General features: G+C 40.0%; 3 protein-coding genes across 8 annotated transcripts in view; all 3 read right to left on the bottom strand.

Annotated features, from left to right (window-relative positions):
- Positions 1–4326, bottom strand: LOC117753730 (solute carrier family 22 member 13-like). The gene is made up of 10 exons (XM_034572017.1): positions 3928–4326; positions 3530–3633; positions 2914–3068; positions 2245–2416; positions 2029–2149; positions 1854–1948; positions 937–1151; positions 744–852; positions 453–647; positions 1–357 (listed from the first exon to the last, which is right to left on the bottom strand). Exons 1-10 carry the CDS (start codon positions 4300–4302, stop codon positions 297–299), a joined length of 1602 nt encoding a protein of 533 aa, XP_034427908.1. The 5' UTR covers positions 4303–4326; the 3' UTR covers positions 1–296.
- A 989-nt stretch (positions 4327–5315) lies between these two features.
- On the bottom strand, positions 5316–9007 carry LOC117753728 (solute carrier family 22 member 13-like). Of its 2 annotated transcripts, XM_034572015.1 has the most exons (10): positions 8613–9007; positions 8331–8434; positions 8084–8238; positions 7251–7422; positions 7053–7173; positions 6885–6979; positions 6583–6797; positions 6369–6477; positions 6058–6252; positions 5316–5979 (listed from the first exon to the last, which is right to left on the bottom strand). In XM_034572015.1, exons 1-10 carry the CDS (start codon positions 8985–8987, stop codon positions 5919–5921), a joined length of 1602 nt encoding a protein of 533 aa, XP_034427906.1. In that variant the 5' UTR covers positions 8988–9007; the 3' UTR covers positions 5316–5918. The 2 variants fall into 2 exon arrangements, with proteins under 2 accessions (XP_034427906.1, XP_034427907.1); XM_034572016.1 differs by lacking the exon at positions 5316–5979 and having other exon boundaries at positions 6110–6248.
- Positions 9008–11044: 2037 nt separating this feature from the next.
- oxsr1b (oxidative stress responsive kinase 1b) overlaps positions 11045–14347 on the bottom strand; it is a 36397-nt gene continuing 33094 nt past the window's right edge. For 4 of the 5 annotated variants that reach the window (XM_034572013.1, XM_034572010.1, XM_034572012.1 and 1 more), the window contains 2 exons: positions 11547–14295; positions 11045–11501 (listed from right to left, as the gene is read on the bottom strand). In XM_034572013.1, the coding sequence (XP_034427904.1) occupies positions 14221–14295 (75 nt within the window). In that variant the 3' untranslated portion in view covers positions 11045–11501; positions 11547–14220. The remainder of the gene's footprint in view (positions 11502–11546; positions 14296–14347) is intronic. The other variant, XM_034572011.1, reaches the window with a different exon arrangement.

Here is a 14347-nt window from a genome sequence, read left to right as displayed (position 1 = left end):
GATTTCTTGAGAAGAGGTTATATTACAGCTAGTTTAAAGGACTGTGGTACATATCCTAATGATAATGACAGGTTGATTGTGTTCAGTAATGTACTTTCAATTAGGGGCAGAATTTCTTTAAGTAATTTTGTAGGAATGGGATCTAAGATACAAGTTGTTGGTTTAGAACATTAGATTATTTTGGTCAGCTGATCAAGGTTGATCTGACAAATTACTGTTACCACTGTATCAGTTAAGTGGAAACACGCTACTGTTCCTGATATTATAGAGTCTGAAATCTGTTTTGCTCATGTGAATTACAATTTTGTGCTCTTTTCTAAATTTGATAAAATCTCAGCAGTTCCATTCTGTGGTTCCCTGAAATTGAAAACAAGAGCATTATTACACACAATTACTTTGGTCTTTTTTAAAGAAAAATAAGTATTTTGTTGATAAAAGATTCATCAACTCACTTTTGTTCAGTGTAGTCCTGCAGTTCAACATTGCAGGTTTCAGGCAGTAGTAAAGCGAAACCTCCAGCAGCAATGGCGAGGGTGCCGTATAATAGCATGGGGATGGTGTAATGGTAGACGTCCAGGAGTATGACCAGTGGAGCGAGGATGCCGCCCATACGACCACACATGGCGTTTAGACCTACACCATTCTGCCTACCAGTAAAGATCATGGTAATAAAGTAATAAAAGCAAAAAGGGCAATATGACATAATACCCGATTTGAAATTTTATATTTGGGACAATACCTACCTCACAACAGTGGGGTATAGTTCTGCTGTGTAAATAAAGACTATGGCGAAAGAGGCAGTTGCTGCAAATTTTCCAAGAACAGCTAAGGCTGTTACGACTTGAGGAAGATCTAAAGGAAAAACTCATTTCACACTCATATAAATTACATTATCAGGTCAGTATATGTTCCAGACGGTCGTATGTAACACATTACCTTTTGGAATCACAAGTGTCCCAAGACAAGCACAACCTCCAAAGATCAGCCCCCCAGCTTGACATATCCTCCTCCCAAAGTGCTGGATGAGTGGTAAAGAGCTCAGATATGCAGGAACTTCTACTAGACCAAAGATGAACTGCGTGAGGTAGATATCCAGACCAAAGTTGCCGACATTCAGGCTCAGTCCATAGTACATCAGATTATTTGCAAACCTATCAAGGGGGGAGATGTCTTCAGCGACCACAACAAAGATTTTGGTTTATTAGAATTAGGGGTCACTGGATTGCTGTAGGGGGCTCACTGAAACCCCTAGTGGCCATAGCATAAGATGCATGTACTGACAGTATCTGTATATGTTGTACTAAAACAGAACTTCTGATGAATCGCAATCTTACTTTTTGCAAGCTTACGAGTGCTAGGATCATGGAGGTAAATAAAGTATTCCAGATATCCCTCTTCCCAGCCACACTTCCCAGCTATTCCTGAGGATTCTGAGGCATTTCCAGACTAGGTGGAATATGTAATCCCTCCAGCGAGTTCTGGGTCTACTCGAGGGTCTTCTCCCATTTGGGTATGACTGGTAAACCTACGACGTAAGGTGCCTAAGAAGCATTAAACAACTTTTTGTGGTCTTTAATTTACTTGTAAAAGTATTGAAAATCAAGCCCTTGCATTTTGACAGACAGCCAATGCTTCCCTTAAGGCTCATTTAAGCTTAATCGTAGATATTTATGAAGAAACAGTGGGAGTCTTGTTCCCTACTCTGCGTTCATTTGTCCGTATTAGTGCACTTCTTCCATTATCATTACCCCCTTTACTATCGACATGCTTGTCATTGTCAGAAATGTCTGAAAATTAAGCCTTAAAGTTCAAACTAGGCCAATGAGCAGGTTGTGGTTGAAATAAACTCTCACCAGAGGAAGCTCAGTACAAGAGCACGTTTTCTCAGATAGGAGGTCCTGAAGATGTCCAACATGTTTCCTCTTTTGGATGTTCCTGCAGCCTCCAGCTAAAGAATCAAGGTATATATTTCAGTTAGTCTCTATTTACTTCAGTTTATTGTGCTTCATTGTACTTGAGGTTGCTCACCCTCTCTACCAGGTCTTCTGGGACCTTCCTCCCATTCACCTTAGCTGCCCTGCAGATTTCCTTGATGGCCTCCTTCTTCTTGCCCTGGGTGAGGAGCCAGCGAGCTGACTCTGGAAGAATCCTAGTGGACGTATAGATCCACGATCACAAACTAAAATATACACTTTTATTGTTTTTAGAGAACAAGTATTGAATGTTGCACGTGAGGCTTCTGACCAGTAAAAGATTCCCAGAACAAGAACAAGAGGGCAGAAGAGCACCAGCTGCAGGATCCTCCAGTCACGGATCAGATAGGCAATGCCAGACATCATCATCAGTCCAAGAGGAAATGCAGAGAGGTTGGCCATGGTACAGAGAGCAAACTTGGAAGAATCACTCCATTCTCCACCTTCAGAGCAGAAGGACAGATGAGACGGAAAAGGCATCATTCACAATTTCCTATTTCTTGCTTCTTTTGCACGTGTGTGTTTGTGCAAGTTATCATTTACTTATGAACCAATGTTTGGCAATGTAACTTCAAACACTGCTCATACTTTCAGTAAAATGCGATCAGGTGAATAGATAAACAAAAGTCCCAGGGGATTATTTCATTGTACTAATTACATATATTACAACAATTCTATACATATGATATCTTCATGTGTTCTGATGATCAAGGCACTCGCCACAGTATTTACTGCTCTTTGCACACCAGCACTAATGCAGTCTACCTATACATTGATTTTTAGAATTTTTGTTGTGGTGTTCATCAGATCAGTGGATTAAAGCCACAAGTTTTCTAAGTATTTGACTGGTCCTGTGGGGTAGAAGTACCAGAAATTACAAGGTCCAATTGTAATTGTAAAGTATCAAGGCATTCAGTTTCGTTTTTAACATTTTACCCACCTATGACAAATGCATTAGCACTGATGCCAGAAATTGAGATGCCACTTAAGAATTTGATAACGATGTAGACATAGATGTTGGGTGAGAAAGCAGCAGCGACACCACACAGCAGTAGCTGAAGGAGCGAGAGGAGGACCACGAAGCGTCGACCAAACCTACACAAAAACAATAATAATAATAATTAGCTGTTATACATTTTTTTCAAACATGAACTCTCCCATCCCTGCTGTACGTCTTCAAGCAGCGTTGCCCCCCCCAGAGCCTCCAGCATCACCATGGACCCCTCCCATGTTCTGTTTCCCCTGCTACCATCGGGGAGGGGATTCAGAAACATCCGTACCAGGACCACCAGGCTTCTGAACAGCTTCATGCGACAGGCTGAGAGGATCATGAACTGCTTTGTGATTTTTATTTTGATGTAATTTTCAATATTTTTTATTGTAGTACCGAAGTTAATAATGTCTGGATAAGCAAGGGGATTAGGTGCAGATGTACAGTACAGAGTAAATACATCACAGAATAATATCTCATTTACACGGTTTCCAAAGACAGCACTGACACAGTTTGAATCTCAGTCAGGTTTCAGTTGCAATTCATTTCCAATTTCGAATGGTACCTGTCAGCCATCAGCCCAAACACCAATGCTCCAACCAGGAGACCGGCCATGTATATGGACTGTGATACCTCAATGAGACTGCTCCTGTCACACACCAGATCAAACTGAAAACAGAAAATAGTATAAAAGTGGATATGGTAACTTGGACCTTTGCATCAGTGGTGACTCCATCATCAACTTTCTCAAGATACAGAGATTTTTAGGTTTTTAAATCTGCTTGGTAATAGTCTGTCCAAATATTGCATAGGTATAAATCAGTTTATTATTTTTACATTACCCAATGATTCTAATTATGTCTGCCTATCTTGCACAGTACTTCACACACTACCTTATTCTAAATTGATTAGTACAAGTAATATATATTGTTTTGTTCTGGAGTGTAAACAAGTTTCTCTTACATCTGTCACGATGCTGGAGGCACCTTTGGGTGTCTCGTAATCTGATCCGTTTATGCATCCTGTTGTTGTGTTAATCCCAAATGCTTCAATCTTTTCCAAATCCCAATCCACAGGTGTGAACATTTCACAGCTCTCATACTTTCCATCTTTGTTCACAGGGATGGTGAGATTTATCTGTCTCTCAACAGTCAGGTTGGGTCCTCGGTCCAAGATCCAGTCAGTGTTACAGTGATGAGGGAAGTTCATGCCTGTAAACACTTGTCCAATCACATCAAAAGCACCGAAAATAGTGGGAATACATAATGCAGCGACTAAACGCTTCTGAAATAAACCAAACTCTCCAATCTCCTTCAGGATCTGCCCGAAGCTGCTCATATTGTCGTCTGTACGTCCTCAGAGTGCGGCGTCGGAAACGTCCAGTATTAAATCAACCTCCAACCACCAACGGTCAACTTGACTCTCGTCCTGCAAGTTAATGTTTAAACTGACAATCACAGTGTTTTTATGATCTGTAAGGTTCATGTGACATGTTCGGATCCTTTCGGCATAAGTCCAGCTGTTGTGCAGCTGTCCAGATTGTGGGAAGAAGAGAACAGCGGGTACCAGGATCACATGCCAACAGATAAGTTCACATAAGGTGTGTCATGATGCGGCACATTGTGTAATAACAGGTGAGTGTGAAGAAATTTTTGACCAATCCTCTCAAACTGCACCTTTTGTGAGTTGACAGAGCAGAGCCTGCCTCCTGCCACACGTACATCCTTCTTTCCCAACAGTACCCAAGGTCAGATTAGAGATTAAGGGCGAACTAGCAGTGAATTGTAGCGTCATAGACGCTATGAGCATAGGCTCAGGGACTTTTATAGGTAATTCAAATGCCCCAGAGAGAGAGGCACCAACTCTTTTTTAAAATCATATCAGAAACAAGATGTAAGGACACAACATGATTTAGGTTTATCTACAAGTTCCATAGAGAGTGACAGCAATTCTAGCCTTTCATGGATGTGTTGTTGGAATGATGCAGGGTGGGGAGGGAAGGAGATAAGTTGGGACGTTGTGTCAGACATCGTCAGACTTAGGGTTGACAATCGCTCATGTTACTCTGTTAACATTGATATTGTTTCATTCCGGGTCTCTGAATTACATCAATCTTGCAATAAACCCGTCTGCGTAAGACGTAAGATGTTTCCTGAGTTCTTGTTTGTGAGATATTCAGGTGTTTTCTTCTATTTTATGAATTTCAAAATTTGCATTTCAGGGCCAACATATAAATCAGCTGAAAGCCCTCTTGAGGTTGTTGAATACAAAACAGTATCTGCAAAGGCCCCTAGGGTCAAGCTATATATTTAACTTCTTTTGGAACTATTGATGAAAGGTTTGTAGAAAGAAAACTAGTCATGCTGAAAGATAGTAAAAATAATAAACCAAAAGGCTACTCAACTGAACGACACAAAGAGCGAACGGACGAGGTTAAAAACCAGATTACTGTCATTAAAGTCTAAATCCCCATTCTGTGATCATCGGTTCATTAAATGTTGGTGGGTGGTTTTCACTGTATAGTCATTTATTAACCTCAACAGAAATTGAAACGTAGATTTTTTTTAAGTGAGTAAAGGAAAATGAACATCATACATGAGACACATTACTGTCCTGCAGAATTAAAGAAGTCCTAGCTTCATCTTACTAAATCACATTAACCCAGCACCGTGTAATATGAAACTGGAAAAAGCTCCCATGTGTAATAGACTACAACAAGTTCAGAACTATAACAAGGAACATGGCGATACACTTAACTTTTATACTTTTATTACTCAGACTCTGGCAGCTGTGTTCCAACTAAATCTTCACAGCCTTTAAATATAAGACATAAGAATTTGAAGTTAAATATTAAACATATTAACACTTAACCATAATCCATTTAAAGTTCTGTATATTAACATCCTAACAAATTATTGTCTACACCGTATCCGTGGAAGCTTTGCCTGTATAATTTACATTTTCGTGCAAACTCCAGATTTTGATAAAATCTCAGCGGTCCCGTTCTCGAGTTCCCTGAAATAAGAACAAGTCGATTATAATGTACAACTTCTTGAAATAAGCACTCGGTTGATTAAAGGTTCATCAACTAACCTTGGTTCAGTGTGGTCCTGCAGTTCAACGTTGCAGGTTTCAGGCAGTAGTAAAGCGAAACCTCCAGCAGCAATGGGGATGGTGCCGTAAAAAAGCATGGGGATGGTGTGATGGTAGACGTCCAGGAGTCTGACCAGGGGAGCGAGGATGCCCCCCACACGACCACACATGGAGTTCAGACCTACACCGTTCTGCCTACCAGTAAAAATCATGCTCTCATCAGCAATCTCAAGTAATTGAGTCAAACGAGACAGTGTTAGTTAATATGGCATCATAACACATTATTATGTCTAGGACAACAGCTACCTTACCTTATAACAGTGGGGTATAGCTCTGCAGTGTAAACATAGATTACGGAGAAACTGGCAGTTGCGGCAAATTTTCCCAGAACAGCTATGACTGTTACGACTTGAGGAAGATCTAAAGGAAGAATAATAAATCAGACAACAACTACATTTGAACTAAACTTTTTATGCAAAACATTTTAAAGATAACCATAAATTCTGTTATTATGTAACACATTACCTTTTGGAATCACAAGTGTCCCAAGACAAGCACAACCTCCAAAGATCAGCACCCCAGCTTGAAACATCCTCCTCCCAAAGTGCTGGATGAATGGTAGAGTTCCCAGACGTGCAGGAACTTCTACTAGACCAAAGATGAACTGCGTGAGGTAGATATCCAGACCAAAGTTGCCGACACCCAGGCTCAGTCCATAGTACATCAGATTAGTTGCAAACCTATCAAGAGAGAAACATTTCTTCAGTGCCATCACAAAGTTATTGGTTTAAAAGTGTCATCCGATTGTGGTTGAAATAAATTCTCACCAGATTGTGCTCATTATGAGAGCATGTTTTCTCAGATACGAAGTCCTGAAGATGTCCAACATGGTTCCTCTTTTGGATGATCCCACAACCCCAAGCTAAATAATTAAGGTATCTTTTTTCATCATAATATATTTACTTCATAGCTTCATTGTACTTGAGGTTGCTCACCCTCTCTATTAGGTCTTCTGGGACCTTCCTCCCATTCACCCTCGCTGCCCTGCAGATTTCCTTGATGGCCTCCTCCTTCTTGCCCTGGGTGAGGAGCCAGCGAGCTGACTCTGGAAGAATCCTAGTGGACGTATAGATTCATAATCAAAAACTAAAGTATAAACTAAAGTATTGAATGTGGCACGTGAGGCTTCTGACCAGTAAAAGATTCCCAGAACAAGGACAAGAGGGCAGAAGAGCACCAGCTGCAGGATCCTCCAGTTACGGATCAGATAGGCAATGCCAGACATCATCATCAGTCCAAGAGGGAAAGAAGTGTGGCAGATGATGGTACAGAGAGCAAACTTGGAAGAATCACTCCATTCTCCACCTTCAGGGCAGTAGGACAAATAAGACGGATATTTTTACCAAACTTGGTAGGAATATTACTTAAGATGGTATCTCTAGATGATTCACTTTTGGAGCAATGGTCAAAGGTCAAGGTCAAAAAAGACATTCTAACTTGAAAGACAATATAAAGCTCATAATGAACAGAAATCCTTTCCCCATCATGTGTCATATAAGTGAATTGATAAAATGATGTCATGCATGGTTCAAAACTAAGTTTTGGAGCTAAGCATAAAAGTGAGGAGAGGTTTAGAGTTTTTAGGCTAATAACTACAATTCTCACGTTCTCTTTCTCACGCTTCTAATTTTCTTCTTCTAAGATTCTTAATGCTTGCAGTTTTAATCATTTGTCATCAACAGGTATGATGTTGCTGCACTATAAGGGAAATGGTACTATTACGATATTAAAAAGTTAGCATTAACTGATTGAGCTACAGCACTCATGCAGGGTATGCCTCGCCCCTCTGAAGCTTTTCATGAACATGTGGTATCATCATGTGCTCAGTTTATCGTGGTATAAATCCACACCACTATAGTTATAATACCCCTTGGTGGCAGTACCAGAAAGGAGACTGTTGTGGACAGCAGTGGTGCTGATACAGTACGGTGGTACTAAGTATCAGAAGTTTCAGTGTTGTACCAACCTATGACAAATGAATTAGCAAGAATGCCTGAAATTGAGATGCCACCTAAGAATTTGATAACAATGTAGACATAGATGTTGGGTGAGAAAGCAACAGCGACACCACACAACAGTAGCTGAAGGAGCGGGAGGAGGACCACGAAGCGTCGACCAAACCTACAAAGAGAGAAGAAAACCGTTACAGATGTAAAATAAATTCATCCAATTTGTTTTCTAAAAGACAGTTGCATTAGAATGGTTGTGTGAACCTGTCAGCCATCGGCACCAACACCAACGCTCCAACCAGAAGACCGGCCATGTAGATGGACTGTGAAACCTCAATGAGACTGCTCCTGGCACACACCAGATCAAACTAAGAAACCGGATGTGACAAAGAGAATAAGCGAAGACTTTGTCCCACTATTGAGAGCAGCCACATAACAAACCGTGTCTGTGATCAATAAAATGAATGATCTTCTACATTAACATTCCTAAAAACAACATTTATCTCTTAAATTGTTTTCTCTTAAGTGTTAATATATGTCTCATACCTCTGTCACGATGCTGGAGGCACCTTTGGGTGTCTCGTAATCTGATCCATTTATGCATCCAGTTGTTGTGTTAATCCCAAATGCTTCAATCTTTTCCGAATCCCAATCCACAGGTTTGAACATTTCACAGCTCTCATACTTTCCATCTTTGTTCACAGGGATGGTGAGATTGATCTGTCTCTCAACAGTCAGGTTGGGTCCTCGGTCCAAGATCCAGTCAGTGTTACAGTGATGAGGGAAGTTCATGCCTGTGAACACTTGACCAATCTCATCAAAAGCTACAAAAATGGTGGGGATGCATAACGCAGCGACTAAACGCTTCTGAAATAAACCAAACTCCCCAATCTCCTTCAGGATCTGCCCAAAGCTGCTCATATTGGTATCTGTGCGTCCTCAGAGTGCCGAAGAACAAGGAGGTAACTTGGTAATCTCTTCCTGCAAGTTAAAATGTAAAGTGCTTGCCAAGAAATAGGTGATCACAGTGTTAAAATGTGACTTGTAAGATCCTTGGAGGCGAAGTCCAGCTGTTGTGCAACTGTCCAGACTTTTGTACTTTAATTAACATATTTGCATAGATGTGCAATTGTGCAATCCCGTGTCCCATGGTTGGATAACTTTCTGTTGACAGACAGGTTTGAATCTCATAGTTGTTGGGACCTGGTATTTGTGAACTACAGTTTGGCCTACATGTATAGTCAAAGCATGGCTGCATGTCCTTTGTTCTGGAGAAAACCAGAGCCTCCAGAACTCAGTCTCCCAGGGTGCTTGAAACGTCAAACAGAGGTGTGAAAACCGACCGGAGACACAAGTTTCAACCACCATTGGTCACTCTGGGTCCCATGACCCATGAGGTCACCAGGCCAATATCAGCCAAGTTCTCCCTCTCTTCTTCCTCTTTTCGATTCCTCTTGCTACGCAACCCTCCGAGAGGAGAAGGGTGGTTGTCCAGCTCACTCTCTCAACTCAACTCAACTCTCCAAGAGGAGCCCACCTCTCTGTTTGCTCAACTTCAATGGAGGAGGGGTGCAGTTTGCAGCTCACCTCACCAAAGAAACCTCCTCCCAATCCATGCTCTACCAAACTTCAGGCAGGCCTGTCTGGAACAGCCTGCGTAAGAACTTCGAACAGCACAAGAGCTGCATTGCACAGCAGAACCAAAAACAGGAGCCACAGAACCAGCAAGACGACTTCACTGGACTTCGAACAGCACAGCGACTTTTTTATTCCCTTTCCATGGACGGGTAACACAACTGGGATTAATAATTATACTAGGCTAAGCAAAGACTGTTTATTCGATTCCTTGTGATGTTTATAAATTTGATTTGTGTTGCTGTGATATTTTGGTTACAAGTTATTTGAAAGTTAATGTTAGTTATGCTCTTCAGTCTTTCCTTGCATGCATCTAGTAACTTTCTCTAATTTGGCACCAACACACACACCCGCATTGTGTTTTTATACTTTATCTTCATAATAAATGTTTTCTTTCACAAATGTTGTTTGAATGAATGTTGCATAATAGTGAATTTTGCCAACCTCTACACTGTCAAGAACTCTATATCCTTCAACTTAGCTCACTATCGATATGGTAATTTTGGTTATAGTTATTAATTTAATTGTTAATCAGAGTTCCAAATTTGTAGTTAGTACTTTTATGAGACTTACTCAATAAATTGGCTTTCTTTTCCCTTCCTTTGAAGGGTGGTGCCCTTAGAAATCCTTAGCTCAGTGTTATAAGAGTGAAGTTGCTAACATCCAATCAGAACTATGCCTTTACTGGTTTGTTTTCTGGGACAGAGTAGTGTTGTCTTCCATTTTGTCAGTTTCTACTTCAGGGCCACCGTACAAACTAGCTGAAAACCTTCTGAGAGTTTACAACATGGAGTCCCACTGATTAAATCTGGAGTGGAGCCGTATAAATTGGTGGATCCAGGATATTTTGTCACTTTCTTTGCAGCTATGGTCTGCATCGCCCCTCCGAAGCTTTTCAAGGCCGACCTTGAATTGGAATAGTAGTTCTGTGACTGATGTTTCTTGACATAAGCACAGAAACAAAGCAGACGGAGAAAGGCCTGTGATATATTGTCGCTGTGCACTAATCAGGATGCAGCAACCTTTTCAACATTTGATGAAAGGGTCGTTAAAAGACAAGATAGTGAGAACTATAAACCTAAAGGGAGTAAGAGCTGAGGAGGAAATGCTCAAGTTTTAAACTGTTTGAATTACAACTTGAGAAATATCACTATTCTGAAAGGACAAAACAGGAGGAGAATGCAGGATTAAAGGCGACGGCCATAAGTCAAAATATCAAAGTACTATTATATGTAGGTGATTCTTTCTCAGTTCATTTTTTCATATAGTATTTTATTAACTGGAACAACTTATTCAAAATCACAGAACATGATGCATTACAATAAATCATCCAGTGCTAAGAGTTGGCTGATATGCTCATTCTTTATTGATTCAAAATAATCAAGAGAAACATGCTTTGAACTCCTAAACGATCAAAAACAGAGCAAATGAAAGAATGGAAAAATAAACAGAAAGAAATAAACTGAAGAGAGGTGGGAAATTCAAATATATTACAGCCTTGATGAGTTATTGCCTGGACAAAGGTTTCGTTTTTTTTATCTGTTCGGTTGCTCCGGCTTTGATAGGCGACATGTAAGCAGGACAATAGAGACTGATGTTGGAGAAAGGATGAGAACGAAGCCATTAGATCTTCATCTCCGTTAGAAGCAGGGCTCGATCTTTACAGCACACATGCACACGCACTTTCTCTCAGGGCTCATGCACACCTATCCTGTCAGAAAACCAGGAGAATGGCACCAAATACTGCAGTTTAGAAACGTATGAGTAACGTTGGGGTTTCACCGACGTTGTCAAACCCTTCTGAGGAGGTGACGGGGCCGACACACCCGTGTATGTTTATTTCACACATATCCACGTGTAACAACGCCTACATTTCAAAGACACTGAAAATCTGAATCAAAACCTCGACGTGGCAACAAAAAAGGAAAAAAAAATACACTTGGTCATTTTCAATTTAAGGCTAGCGTAAAATTTTACATATTTTAAAGTCAAAATACAAAGATTTCCTCTTAACATTTCATCTGCAAGCAAAAAAAAATCATTCAATATGGCATTTGGAGGGTTATGACATTATCACATCACCAAATTAAACAGTAAAACCTTGCTGGCATTTCAGATCTACACAACAGAGCAGAGTGTTTCAGCCACCGCCGTCTGGGCCAAATAAAGAGATGCACATTCATCAAGAGAGGATGTGAGATCGGGCCTGAATCAAAAATACAATTCTTATCATTCAAAAAGTTTACAATCATAGTTTTAGGATGGGCAAGTATGACGTACCCTGAAGTTCCGATACCTATACTAGCATCAGAAATGCCTCCGATACTGCCGGAAATGCCGGGTCGGGCATCGACGAGTACGTGAACCTAAGTACTGATCCGACACCACGTCTAGTTTCGAAAACAGCAGTTTTACTGTACTGCCACTGGCAAGTACTCTTTTTAGATCGGTGAACAAGTGAGTTCGGGCAGTGTAGCGTTACCCATGCTAGCTAAGATGTCCGTAATTTGGCAAGATTGTACGCCCAATTAAAATGGCAACTCAAGACTTCCATTTAGTGCTGTGTTAAAGAAAGTACTTGTGCATTTCTAGATGTATTTATTATTGTTGTTTTTTAAATCGATACTAACAGAAGTGTGTATTTCTTAGCCTGAGCCAGGCCATACAACAATGACAGTAATCATCACTTTCATACAGGGTTAGTAGCCTACAGCTGTTTAAATAGGTTGTAGATGTTGATTTTCTTTTAAAATGCACTAATATCGGATCGGTACTCGGTATCGGCAGATACGTAAAGTCCAGGTATCGGAATCGGTATTGGAAGGGGAAATGGCATCGGAACATCTCTAGTATTGAGCAGACAGCTGTGGCTCCATGGCAAAATTTTATTCAATATTTCTTTCCCCCAAAAGGCAAAAAGTGAAAAGCTGATGTCTTTCTTTTTACGAGTAAAGGTAAATAAACGTCATTCATGAAATACAGTAAAAGTGACAGTTTGTCCTGCAGAACGAAGGAAGTCGAAGCCAGACGTCGTTGTAGTTGTCTTCCTTCACGCGGCGCTACAACCCACAAATTGTGTCATGGGACAGAAAAAAGGCCGAGAGTGAAACACCCAGTACAAAAACAAATCAATGCCAAATGTCAATATTTACATACTAGAGGTTAAATCAAGTACTTATGTTTCATCCACATAAACAAAATATGCACTTAAGTCTTTTTTTGTTTTTAGTTTTTAAGGATTTGAGAAACTTATTCCAAACAGACATAAACTAATACCAACAGACACATCTGCTCATACAACGTGTGTGTGTGTGGTTTCAGCTGCTGTCAAACATTTTACTATTATCACAGAATATTCATTTTCACAAGAGGCCAACATAAACAAATCTATATCATTCTGAGTTCTGATCATCACCTAATAACGCCGAAAATAAACAAATACAGAGGTGACTTTTATTTTTTAGTCTTTTTTTCTTAAACATTTGATTTTTAGCATACATTTCAATTAAGATTTATGTCTGATGATATTTTATATTTTCTTAGAGTCAACGAATCCCACGTGTGTCAGTAAAAACTACACACCATTGCACTGGTTGACATTTTCCTTCGTAAGGTCACGTTTGTTTATTGAGTTAATTCCACATAAACCATCCTGATGCCAATAAAACGTAAAAGAGCACTTCTGTCTGAGTATAAGTCGATTTAAACTAAATGGCCAGGTACTGAGGACATTTTGTATTATTATTATTAATAATAATAAATCAAAACTAAATATTGGTGACCTTATTTTTAAAGATATAAATCGTCCTTAGGAACAAATGGGCTTTGAGCTGAAGGTCACGTTCAGGAAGTTTAACGATGAACAATCGACGCAAAGAAATATAGAATAAACACAGAACAAAACTTAGCCTATTAAAGACGGTTCACTTCTATCTGACATCATTTGGCATCCACACATTTCAGGTTTGTGTACAATATTTTAATCCCCCCCACCTTTCAAAAGAAGTAAAAAAGTTTGACATCAGCATCTGAAACCACACTTGTACATTTCAGACAACACAATGCTTCATACGGTAACTGAGGACCTCCCCCAAAACGTGCATTCAGTAGTTCTGATGAATATAAGGCATTGTTACACTTATTGGGATTTAAGGGTGTTAGTTAAGATTGTGCAAATGCATCACATATTAAAGAGAGAAAATAACCATGACGGAGACCAGAATGAGAAAAACAAAACGTTGTAGATACTTTCATCCTTCTACGTATACACTGTAAACTTTCTTTTTTTTGTCGCTGTTGTTGAGTGATTCTTAAACTGAACGCTCTGGTACTTCAGCCGACCATCTAATTCAGCAAGACGGCGTCGCAGAATCCTATGAGTGATAAAACGGTACTGTTTTCTTTGGCAGTAGTGGTTTCTTTACAGCCATAGAAAGAAAAAAAATGCATTGAACTAATTTTTTTTTTTGTAATTTTCACATTTTTTTAGGCAAGTCATGGTTCCAGGTAGAACAACAGTTTAACTAATGCTGAGCTGAGCAAAGCCCATCAGTTTGACGTCATCTGGTATTTCAGATCCCTCAATTCCAGAAGCCTGTGAAAATAATACAGAGGAATAAAGACCAGTTGACACATTACGAAAGGTC

Source organism: Hippoglossus hippoglossus, chromosome 20 (assembly GCF_009819705.1).
Source record: "Hippoglossus hippoglossus isolate fHipHip1 chromosome 20, fHipHip1.pri, whole genome shotgun sequence".
Classification (NCBI taxonomy): Eukaryota; Metazoa; Chordata; class Actinopteri; order Pleuronectiformes; family Pleuronectidae; genus Hippoglossus; species Hippoglossus hippoglossus.
This window is presented reverse-complemented; position numbering and strand designations above follow the sequence as displayed.